Genomic DNA, 12,429 nt, shown 5'->3' on the forward strand with positions numbered 1-12,429 from the left:
CAAGCTGTGTAAAGGGGAAAGAAAAAATAGGAGAAAACTGCACTCAGGACATGGGATAAAGATTTATGATTCATTTAATACTATGGTTAGACAGATATATGGATCTTATGTATGTATGGTATTTATATATATATAGATGGATTTTTGCATACATGTCTGTAGAGAGAGAGGTGTGTGTACATGCATTCAGGTGTTTTTTCTACATGTGTAGAAACACATGGAGAAAACAGAAAATTCAAGACTGCAGTTGCATCAGACTTGAGTTTTATGCTGGGAGTGTTTTGGTGCAGTATCACGGAATAATGCTTGCAGTCATTAAAATTATATGCGTTACTGAATGTTCTTCTCTATAGCAACAATTGGAGGATATGGGGATGGCAAGAATGGGGACTGCCTATGGTTGGTTTTGATTTAGTAATCTGAAAATGTAGTTCCAAATATAACATTTTAGCTCTATAACTAAAAAAATACAAATTTTTTACTGAGTTTTTATTTACTTTTCTCTAGAACTTTCAAACAGGTCATAATTCTGTATTTTTAAAGCAAAATTTAGAAAATGTTAGCACCCAACCCCATTGGAGAAAGACAGCATTGTCTCTATTTTCAGTTGGGGAAAGGTGTTAAACATTGACTCTGAATGACAAGATTCAAAGTTCTAAATTAGAGTTCCAGTGAAGGCTCTTGACACTCTCCTGTAGCAAAAAGGTCAGCTTTATATGTAGAAATATTTCTTCCTCTGTATCAAACTGTTATCTGTTACTGAAATGAATTAATTTTGTTTACAGAAGTGCTGCTCAGATCAGTGGCCTTTCCTGCGCCATCTGTGTGCTGTCTCAGAAAAGGTGGAAACAATGCCTTTGCTTAGGCTTCCTTTAGCAGTCATCACTATAGCTGCCTTGCTGATTATAGCCATTTTTAATATGGTAAGTAATCACATTAATTGATGAATTTATTGTAACATGCACAGTTTAAGTAACTTCCTGTATTCTTTTCATGAAGTACCAGTTTTTGCTGCTTTTTCTAATGCTGATTTGCAACAAGTTGATTTCCACAGGGATAGTGCATGATGTCAAGTAAAAGCACCCAGTCTGTAGAACTGAAAGTACATGTAGATAGATTTCAGTTCTAGTTTGCACCACCTTTTCTTGTTTTCAAGATGGCACTTATAAAAACTCCTGATTGTAACCCTCATCACTAAGATGGTGTTCCTTTTTTAATGTGGCTTTAAAGGTTTGGCTGTGGCAGGCAGCACTTCAAGCAGTTCACTGTGGTATTTGCACTCACTAGCAGTAATGGAGATGAGGGAGGGCTCTTTGAAAAGCAAAGGCTTTGAGGATAGTTACTGCTGGAGTAAGATGGAAATGGCATCTGTTTTATAAATTTAGTTTGAATAGTGTATTGCACCTGGGGTATGTACCTTTGAATAACTGTGCTGTGTTTTTTATTTAAACAAGCTGTGTGTGTTAACAGTTCCACCTAACTGATAGTTAACTACTAAAACTGATGTCCTCCTGATCCTTTGTGTTTGTTTGCCTTGCCATTCTTCTGATTCCACAGGGAGTTCATTCTGAAAGCAATACTGCAGAAAATGCTTAATTTTCTTTTGTAGGGTCTTTTTTCTGCTGGCTTAGGTCCTTGAATTGACTCACAGTGGTGTCATGTGAACACCACCAGAGACAGCTTGAAAGAAAACAGGAACAGCAGCTGTGAAACTGGGGGATGAGACAAAACCACATGTTTGTGCCAGACAGCTGCTAGATTAACACAGCCATAATGTAAAACTTTACCCCCAATCAGAAAATAAGTAAATTTTAACCTTCTTGCAGCTTGTGTGTGCAGATATGTTTAATACAACTACATGGGATGCCATTGTATTTCAACATTTATTCAGTAGCACTGAAAAGACAACCAGATCAACACTCTGTATAATACATGGAGAAAAAACTTAAAATCAGTGACTATCTGCTAGCACGTTTGTATGGTGGTTTTGTTGATGTGTTTTGTTTTGTGGGGTTTTTTTCCCTGCTCTCCAATAAATCAAGACTACTGAAAAGAACAAACCTGCCAACTTTACTGGATCAAATGACCTGTGTGCTACCACAAATGTGAGTAGAGTACCATCTTAATTTCTAGGATTAAAATGAAATGAGTCTTGGATGGTGGGTATAGAATCATAGAACATCCTGGGTCAGAAGGGACCCACAAAGATCATCAAAGTCCAACTCCTATCATATAGATGGATGGCAGTATTTTGATATATTTTCTTTTTATTTATAAAGTTAGGGGTTTTTTATAATTGTTGGACAAGAAGACTTGCTCATGACACAAGGCAGTTATAAGGGATATTTTCTGTTGTTATATATGGCTTTCCTGTGCATCCTGTAGGGATTTGCAGAAGTCTGGAGTACTCATGTATAAAACTGAAGTTTTGGTTTATTTTGATCTCTCAGCATATTTGAAGGGTGTTCTCTAGCATTTCTGTAAAGCTAAATTCAGCATAATACACAAAAGCAGGATACCCTTATTATTTCTAAGGGTTTCGCTTGTTATGTCTTTAATTCCAAAGTAGTATTCTGTTTTGAGTTCATCCAAGTATTTGGGATGCTCCTTTGCCACCTGGCCATCCCTTTAGATGATGGACATATTTTTGAATGATGTGCAGCAGGTTGTGTGAGGAGTCTTTCATTCACGTGCTTATGACAAATCCTAAGTTAAACATATGAAATGCACATTGTATTCATCTGGTAATTTTTTGTTCTTGCATGTTTGTAAATCAGACTTTTGGAAACACAACTCATTCCTGCGTTGAGGAAACTGTAAGTAGTGAATACATCTTACTTTGAAAGCCAGATCTTTGAATGTCATGTATATTACTGCCAAGTGGCAGGTTCTGTTGCTTTATAAAAAGTAGCTTTTTTAGGTATCTGACAGCAGAAAATTTCTTTATGAAATCAAGATTATTCAGCTGCTATTGTTGTGCTGAGTAAAGTATGGCTTTGCAGTTTTTTGAAATTTCAGACTTAAAAGTAGGTCTAAAGCTCTAAGGAAAAAACCAGCAGAACAGGGTGATGACAATGTTTGAGTCTGAAAGGTGAGAGCTGTACTTGCAAGTGTCCCAGTAAAGTGTTTTTATAGAGTGAAAGGGCTTAAGTGGCTGACAGACCTCTGTTGGTGTTCTCTACATAGTGGTTCCTTTTTCAGAGGTTTGGCTTGAGGGGAGAGTGTTTGTTTTCTTTTGGAGGTAGACTCAGTGTCTTTAGGATGACAGTGTTGGTATCATGTGTTATATTTGGGCTCTGATTAGGAATTGCCTCATAAATTGTTCTGATTTCATTCACTTTAGCAGAAATGTTAACTGTTTAGCCAAGAATCTCACAGTTCTGTGGCAGGTCTGTGTTATTATAGGTGGGAAAACTGTGCTTTGTGCATAAAGAGAACTGAATTCTTGAGCAGAGTTGCTTGTAGACTAAAGTGTGCCAGTTCAGCACCTCACACCTGTGCCCAGGCTGCAGGGAGCAATCCTGTCTACACCTGGTACCATGTTTGGTGCTGCCAGCTGCATGCTGACCTTGGACACCATGCCTGAACTGGGATTCCCCTGGAAAAGTGCTCAGTAATTCCACAATAGGGATAGTGGCCATAGCTTGATAATGCTTTTTAGCATCAAAGTTCTTACGAAGGAGCAGTGTCTAAGGCTGGATAACCAGTCACGGTCTTCACATGTTACTGGGGTGGGAGGTGGGAATGTGGTATCTGCTTAAGGTTACAATGGGAAAGCACAGTCAAAATAGGATTAGAATGCTGGACTTGTTGGTTTAGAGCTGGTTTACTGGACTATGAACTACTTTAGATTAGTCTTGAACTTTAAATAAATAATTGCTTAAATTAATAAACTTCAGGAGATAAATTCTCAATGCTTCAGTTTTTATTTGGCACTGCTTACTTATTTTGATGTTCTTCTGTTTAAATATTTTTGTTTACCCATAACAAATTTTAAAAGTAAACTAAAATCAATATTAAGTTCATCCTTTTAGTGCCATTAAAAATAAAGCTTTAAGTGACTGTAATTTCTTTGTTTTAAATTGTAGTGACCATGAATCCAGAGCATTTGCTGTGGTTTGAACAGCTCTTAGACATAGGTTCTGAATAATGCAAAGGCTCTTTAAATTCCTCTTTTACAGTATTATGCTTACTGCTGTATATTGGGGTTCATAGCCTGCTCGGTATTCCTTCAAATGAGCTTCGAACTCAAAGTTCTCCTCCTGTCCATTGCTGTGACTGTCTACCTCATCATTTTTAATACCCTTCAGCACAAAGACTTCTATGGCAACAGTACCAGGTGCACTGTAAAGTTTCTTATCCTTTAATGTTTCATTTAAGGAGGTGTTAGATGTTTGTGCGCTTACTGGAGTATTAAATATCAAAATCATGTGAGCCAGACATTGCAAACTTTTCTATAAAGTTAACAACCTGGAAATCATATTAGACCATTTCACCTTCTTTTTTTCTTTTTCTTTTTAAACAAAGTGTGTGTTCTCTGAAAACATTCTGTTATGTGGCTTCTGAGATCCCTGGAAGCCTTGGATTACATTAAGGACTAGGAAGTAGAATATTAATGTCATAATAAGATTGATCTTCTGTTAAGTTATGAAGAAAAGTCTTGCTAAAAGTCTGAGGCACAAGCTGTGCTTGTGAGACCTTGGTAGTCAATAGGATGGTGAACTCTACATGTACTAACCTTACTAAGTGAAGATATTTTGAAAAATAACAGCAATTTACCTGATCTAATTGCAGAAACTGAAAATACTGAAGAGAAATCACATGCAAAGGTTTTACTGTCAATTTTTAAGTCTTTCTCAGATTCCTCAGCGTAGTTTCATAGCTGAAGATTAGAATAAGCTTATTTTGCAGGGGCTGTAACCTGTCAGCACACCTTAAAAAAGCTTGTGTGAACTTAATCATTCATATGATGAGAATTTAGTTTGCATTTGTGAAAATTAATAGATGTGGTAAGACTGATCTTACTATGAAAAATATGTGGTGACTCAGATACAGGTATGATTTTACTGCTGTCTTTGTCTTAGGAATTCAGGTTTTTAATTTGTTATTGTCTTTCCTTTCACAAATAAGAGAGTTTCTTTTCCTACCTCAAGGTTTTGTTGGCTATATTTTTGTAGGGCAGTGTGGGATGGAAACTGAAACTCAGTCTGGTGAAAATTAAGATGGCTCCGTTAAGATAAAGCCATGTTTACTTGAACATCTCACTACAACAGCTGCTGAACAAGGTTTCAGCACCCAGTGTGTCCTGATGTGAAATGAATCATTCCATGTATTGCACTGTCAGATAATCCTTTCTTGTTGTTAGGACAGGACCTGTCCCCAGGCAGTCACTGGCACAAACACACAGTGACACTGTGGTGCAAGTGTGAACAAACATGCTTTTCCCCTCACCTCCTAGCCCAGCTCTCCATTGTGCAGATTTTCTTCAAAGCATACAGATGACTTTGTACTGCTTTCTTATTTTCAGGTTTTTCATCAAAGAGCCAAGGATAATGACTAACTTATATCTCGTTCTGTTTTACATAACCCTAGTTTTACTTGCAAAACAGGTATGTATTTAAAATGTAATCACGTAGTTCCTTTACTTGCAGCAAGTTGATTTAAATAAAATGCAAAAGTTTTGTTCCTGGAAATTGTGCTACAAATTAGTATATATTTTTATCTTTTTTTAATATTCTGGTCTTGAAGATAACATACTTGTAATTAGTTACTGGTAATGCAAAAAATTTTTACTGTGAAAGGATGGGAATATTTTTCTAGTTTTCAACAGTGTTTGCATCACAGACATGAGAACTTCCTGGTTCTTCCACTTTTGATCTATCTGTATTTATATATCAGTATTCATTCCAAATCAACATAGCAATTCAAGATAAAAATAATCATCATATTATTAAAGTGTCATTTTGGTAAATACACCTGATGGTGCCAAATGACATTTGGTCTTAGTGGTTGTTTCATATTTTTCTGACCTTTGCTCTCGAAGCACATTTTTCATACCTATATAGACCCAAAAGGCCTTGAAGAAACTATTGCTACTATACTTCTTGAGAAAATTGCCTAATATTTTTCAACGAGTTATTTTATGGATTTATCCTATCTGGTCTCTTTGCAGATTGACTATTACTGTCGACTGGATTGTCTGTGGAAGAATAAGTTTAAAAAAGAACATGAACAATTTGAAACTATGGAGAATGTTAACAGGCTTTTGCTGGAAAATGTACTTCCAGCACACGTTGCTGCATATTTCATTGGAGAAAAACGAAATGAGGTGTGTTGAGTCTCTCCTATGTGAAGGACAGCAAATTGGACTTCGGTGATATATACAATGATGTGAAAAAGAACAGAATGTAAACTTCTGCAATCCTTGCCTCTTATTTGTATTCCAAGACCTTTGTAAACCTGAGAACCTGTTAACCTGATGGCCTCAGAAAAATGCAAACTTTTAGTGTCAGTCACTGAAATCTGTTCTCAGAATTTGGCAAATATTTAAACGAGATTTACTGCTTTCCAAAGCCTGTATTTTACCAGAGGATAGGTCATAGTTTTTAGAGAAATTAGTTGACGAACAGATAATATCTCCCAGAGAGAAGTTCACTGATAATGAGGGGTTTTTTTAAAGAAATCTCATTCTGCCAGCATGTCATCAGAGTGAACAATGCTGTGTCTCGGAAGATTGGCAGCGTCCAAGTAGATGAAAACCTTTAAGATACCTTTAAGGAATCTCAGCTTTTCCTTGGGCAAATCCACTTCGTTAATGTTTCTGATAGAATAAAAGATGTGGCTGACTTCATAGGAAAGCTGTAATTTGATTACTGGTTACAGACAATTGTCATGAGTGTGAGCACTTGTAGGTGAACGTGGCTGCTGACCATGTATGGGTTTATTGTTTTGCTTTAGGACTGGTACCATCAATCCTACGACTGTGTCTGTGTCATGTTTGCATCGGTACCAGATTTTAAGGTGTTTTACACTGAATGTGATGTTAATAAAGAAGGCCTGGAATGCCTGCGGCTGTTAAATGAAATCATTGCTGATTTTGATGAGGTAATTAAGCTTCTTTCAAAAATGCACTGGATTACATATTTACTGCAAAATAAATGTTTCACTAGATCTCTGAGCATTAGAGGGGGAAAAACTATTTTTATGCCGAACTTATATTCTGACTTAGTCTTGCAGTCTTGAAACATATATTCCCATCTGGTTGGGATTTCTAAGTACATCATCTAATCCATTAGAAGTATAGTTTTTAAAGTCATGAATTTAAAGACTTTATTTCAGTACTTCAGTGCTTTTATTTCTCCTGTGAGTGGGTAGAGTAAAACTGTGAACCTAATTTTCAGTATTTTATCTAATCTTCATGTGAGTGATAGTATTGCTAGAGATGTTTAATGCTTATTGTAGACAGTATAAAATTTCTGGTTAAGTACACTGAAATACGGTATTAAAAGTCTCAAGTTTTGTTTTCTTTCCATTCAAACAGCTCTTGTTAAAACCTAAATTTAGTGGTGTTGAAAAAATAAAAACAATTGGAAGCACTTACATGGCAGCAGCTGGTCTCAGTGTTACACCAGGCCAGGAGAACAACCAGGTACGTTGGCTCTGAATCTGCCTTCAGTATTCTGTAGTGAAAAGGTGTGTTCAAAGTAACAAAATGTAACCTGATACAAAAAAGTGAATCGTGAAGGGTGGCTTCCTGAAATACGGAAAAAGGTGACAAGAGTGTATTGTCTCCTGCTGAATTCACTATTTATCTCTTAGTTTCATTTTATTTCCAGAGCCGATATTAAGTCTGTAATCCCAGCATACTTCTTACATCTTTCATCTTTGATTCCAGTAGTTTAACATTCCTAGATGCCTAACAGAAGGGCTCTAATAGTAGGGGACTCAAAGAATGGGAGCCAAAGGAAAGGCCATCTCAGAACTGACAGTAGGCTTTTTGTGATACCTGAGAACTGGCACAGAAAGAGAATCATGAAGTGCCACATTAGGTCTGAAAGTGTTTGTCACCCAGAAGAATTTCTCTGGCTCGTTTTCAGTATAACAGCTTTGTGTATGACATTAAGATGCATACAATAATACACCCAAAATATGTAAAATTAAAGCTGAAATCCTAAAGGACAAACATTAATTTGTTATAAAATTTAATCATATCACGCTTGTTGCCTCACAGCCATCCCAGCTGAATTTAATGGAGTTTTGAAATTCTGCAGTTCTGGTTACAAGGATGAGTGATCTCATCCTTATAAACACTCCAGGTTCCTGCCAGTACTGCTTTGGAATAGCAGCCTGACACAGCCTTCCATGTTGTAATTTGATCATTACTATGTATTATGACTTGCACAGGATAGGGAAAGGCAGCACGCTCACATTGGGATTATGGTGGAGTATGGAATTGCCCTGATGAGTAAACTGGATGGCATCAACCGACATTCCTTTAACAACTTCCGCCTACGTGTTGGTAAGTACTGCTTGTGGAGAATGTGAACTCCACAGCTCAGACAAGTGAGAAATGAGGTGGGATGATACAGGTCCAAGTGCTGAATAGCCAAAGGCAGGATTGTTTGGTCAGCTTTTCAGACAGGCCAGGCTCCTCCATGGATGGGCTTTTCTCATCACTGGAGGGAGCAGCAGGAACAGTGCAGCTGGATGAACTTGGAGGAAATGAAAGGTACAGATGAAGAGTGAAGTACCCTGTTAGTGGCTGTTGACTAGACAGTATTGTCATTAACAATGCTTATTTCTGTATTAAAAGTAGAAGAGAAAGACTTTTGCTTTGTGCCCTAGACTTCCCATTTTACAATGAATGAGTCACTTCACATCTCCCAAGCCACAGTATGAATATTTATAGAACAGTACTGATTGCTAAAAAGGTGTTGCAGTTAAGTTTTCGGATGTTTTTTTCACCTGAAGCTATAGCTAACAATGAAGCTGGAAGTCCCATCACTTCCTGCCTCAGCAATGACACCTGCTTGTGTTTATGCAGGAATCAATCATGGCCCGGTGATTGCTGGTGTGATTGGTGCCCGGAAGCCTCAGTATGATATTTGGGGCAACACTGTTAATGTTGCAAGCCGAATGGAGAGTACGGGGGAACTTGGCAAGATCCAGGTAAACGTACGAGCCTTGCAATGTCTAAGGCATTAGTTCTAATTGGTTGTGGAATTTTGCTTTAATGTGAAATTCTTCTGATTATTCACAAGTTTCTAATTCTTTTCACACAAAGGTCACAGAAGAAACAAGCAAAATACTACAGGAGCTGGGATACTCATGTGAATGTAGGGGACTCATCAATGTCAAAGGCAAGGGAGAACTGAGGACTTACTTTGTTTGCACTGAGACAGCCAAGTTCCAAGGCCTCGGACTGAACTGAGGCTACAATGAAGTTAACCAAAATAGACTTAGATCTGCCTCCCTTCTGTGAAGATGTAGAATTTCCCTCCTTATGTGAAGGACTTTATTCTAAAAACATGTATATACTGTTCGTATCTCTTCTACATCTCAAGATAATTTTTTTTTAATAAAGAAGAATTCTGAGAAGCTCATAGAAGATACACAACCGTCAGTCTGAAAAAGACTACTTATTCCTGAATTAATTTGAAGATTTACTTGGAATTGCCATGAAGCATTTTCAGTTACTGGGAGTCTTAATAGCTCCGGTGACAACACGTGTGGATGCACTGTAGAACTCATTACCATGTTAGGACATTCCATTGCCTGGTTGACACACACCTGCTTACAGTATTGTGTTTGTCCAGACACGTGCAGTGATACTGCGGGCTCTGCGGATCCTGCTATTAATGCTGAACAGACTTCACAGCAGAAGACACTGAATAACGGGAAGAGGAATGTAAGGAAACTCAAGTGTATCAAATGATAACTGTGCTGAGCTCTTTTGAGAAAAAACCTGAATTGCACAGTATGGGGTCACTTCACCACCCTCGCCTCCTCCACAGCAGTACCTTGTGTTATGCAGATGTTTTGATGACCAAGAGCTGTTCAGAAGTAACTTTCATCTTGTTCAGCGTGTTTACATTATATTACATGTTCTCCTTTGTATTTCTCTGTAATTAGTATCTGCATGTGCATTTTGTTCACTCATGGTAAGTCTTAAATTTTTCACTTTAAATTTCAAAAAATACATGTGATGGTGAGGAGCATGGGGGAGAGGCTCTGACAGCAGCAGGTGTTGCTGATCCCCGCAAGAATTCTGATTCTGTGCTGTGTTCTTGAGGGCACTTAGGGAAGAAAAAATAATCTGTTCTGAATTGCTGGGAAGCTGAAGAACAGAATTACTAAAATAGTATTAGAAACAGTAGCAGATACTGTATAAACAGAACTGTGTCTGTGGTGGGGTTTGGTTTGGTTTTTTTTTTTCTGTTCTTACTTCCACAGTTTGACTAGCCATTGGCTGGTTTCTATGCCTTTTAAAGGCAATGCAATTTTTTGCATAAACTGGTTTTGAAGGTTACGTATGGAAAGGATGTATGGAAAAAATGTATTTATAATGGAAATATTTCAGCAGAGCCCCAATACTGGAAGCATGAGTGGAGCATTCATAACATCATTGTGGACTTGGTGTAGATTAGTTTAGTTTGTAAGGTTTTTAAGCTGTTAGTGGCTTTTGCTAATTTCTACATTGGCATTTTTAACTTATTGCAATCTCTTAATCTGTTTTCTGTTGGTGGAGATGATAGTAATTTGTAAGGCTAACATCTTGTGCCCAATTATGTCCATTACTAAGGATGGATTCCCCCTTTCCCATACACCACATGGAGTGGTGCTGAACAGCACAGTGATTAGTGAGTGTAACAGCTGTTTGGTTGAGCCTTACTCTCCTACAAACAGAGCAGCATTTCCTAATGCTTCTGGGTTTAGTACCAACCTGTCCTGGACAAGTGTTTAAGCAGTCCCATGCATCACTGACGCTTTCTAATTACTGTGTAATTTCTATAGAACATGAAGTGACTATGTTTCAAGATAGGAACAAATCTAAATATTGTCCAACTGTGGATTAAAAATTGTGCTTATAGCCTTTGTCAATTTTGTAGATCAAATCTATGTATGTAGTAGGTCCCCAACAGAAAACAGCATGTAAGAAAACCTTAATTTGAGGTCGTCTAGTTCACGCATGGGCTCTGCTGCAGAAGGAAGTGTCATTCTTGCTGTCATGTTAGTGCAAGTCAGTGTTGTGGTTGAATAAACCTTCAAATAGCTTTTGCTACCCTTGTATGTTGTGTATTTGTTAGTTACAGGTGCTCAGCAAGCATTTGTTTTGAGATATTTATTGTTTTATAGGACCATGCATGTGTCAAAGGCTCCTTTCAGCAGTCTTTGATGTCATGTTAGGTAAAGTGACCATTAGTCTCATGAATCTATTTTGAAAAGTGCATTATGCCTATAAATAGAGCTGGCTCTGAAGTGCTCCTGTTCACAGAACTAGTAGACTGTAGATTTAAGTTATCTATGATAGAACATTTGCTGTCTGTAACAGCATTTTGAAATGCTTTTGTTTACATGATGTTGCCTGTCAGGCTGATAAGTTGTTTGGGTGTAACTTCAACTCAACCTCATTTGCAGAAGTGGCAGGAAGAGCTGCAGCTTCCAAAGGGGAAGGAGTTGGGTTTGGTTGCAGGTTTGAAAGAACTGCTCAGTTGGTGTGCTGTGCACAGCCTTCTTGGGGAAGTTAGAAACTGTGTGTAATGAAAAAGAGGATGACTAATTTCTCACCAGAACTGGAACTGTATAATATGAAACCTATATTCAACCACAGAAAAAGTTCAATTTAACATGCAATTGTACTGAAATAATTGTTTTCAGAAGTCCTTCTGAGAGTGAACTGTGAAACTTAACATTGAGGAAACAATTGTAGTAGAAAAACCTTCCTTGCAGCATTATTTTTTTTCTTAAATTGAAAAAATGGCACTGTATCTAACTTGAAGAGCTAATAACATCTGGAACTTAGCAGCCTGTTTTAAAGAACAAACTTTTGTTTTTACTATGAAATAAAAAATCTTCTTGAAACATGTCTAGTTTTGCAATTATTTTGATGAAGATACCCATGAAAAAGAGGCAGATTTTTTATAGTGCTGCAGAGTTAATGGGACCATTTTTACTCATAAATACTGAGTTTAGTTTATCTTTTTAAAAAATGTTGCCAGTAGAAAATGTTTAGAGTGACATCTACATGTTCAACAGCTGATGAGAGATGTCAATATTTCCGTCATTGGCAGTCACCTCCTGCACCATCTAAAAGGTGAGTGGTGGGCAATGAGATGCTATGGAAGGAGCCAGTAAGGATTTCGTACAGTTGCCATGCATCTTGTCTTTTTCTTGACACTAAAATGATTTATATATTAATGGAAAAATTCA

The 12,429-nt window shown here is 37.4% G+C and overlaps 1 protein-coding gene across 1 annotated transcript in view; it reads left to right on the forward strand.

Annotated features, from left to right (window-relative positions):
- Positions 1–10,115, forward strand: part of ADCY7 (adenylate cyclase 7) — a gene marked incomplete at its 5' end in the record, with an annotated part of 30,728 nt that extends 20,613 nt beyond the window's left edge. Inside the window, 11 exons of the mRNA XM_082289841.1 lie at positions 786–923; positions 2,043–2,105; positions 2,778–2,816; positions 4,182–4,339; positions 5,528–5,609; positions 6,173–6,328; positions 6,958–7,104; positions 7,541–7,648; positions 8,404–8,518; positions 9,044–9,168; positions 9,284–10,115. Coding sequence (XP_082145967.1) covers positions 786–923; positions 2,043–2,105; positions 2,778–2,816; positions 4,182–4,339; positions 5,528–5,609; positions 6,173–6,328; positions 6,958–7,104; positions 7,541–7,648; positions 8,404–8,518; positions 9,044–9,168; positions 9,284–9,430 — 1,278 coding nt within the window. The 3' untranslated portion in view covers positions 9,431–10,115. The remainder of the gene's footprint in view (positions 1–785; positions 924–2,042; positions 2,106–2,777; positions 2,817–4,181; positions 4,340–5,527; positions 5,610–6,172; positions 6,329–6,957; positions 7,105–7,540; positions 7,649–8,403; positions 8,519–9,043; positions 9,169–9,283) is intronic.
- Positions 10,116–12,429: the final 2,314 nt, after the last annotated feature.

This window comes from Coloeus monedula, assembly GCF_965178545.1.
Source record: "Coloeus monedula genome assembly, chromosome: 13".
NCBI lineage: Eukaryota > Metazoa > Chordata > Aves > Passeriformes > Corvidae > Coloeus > Coloeus monedula.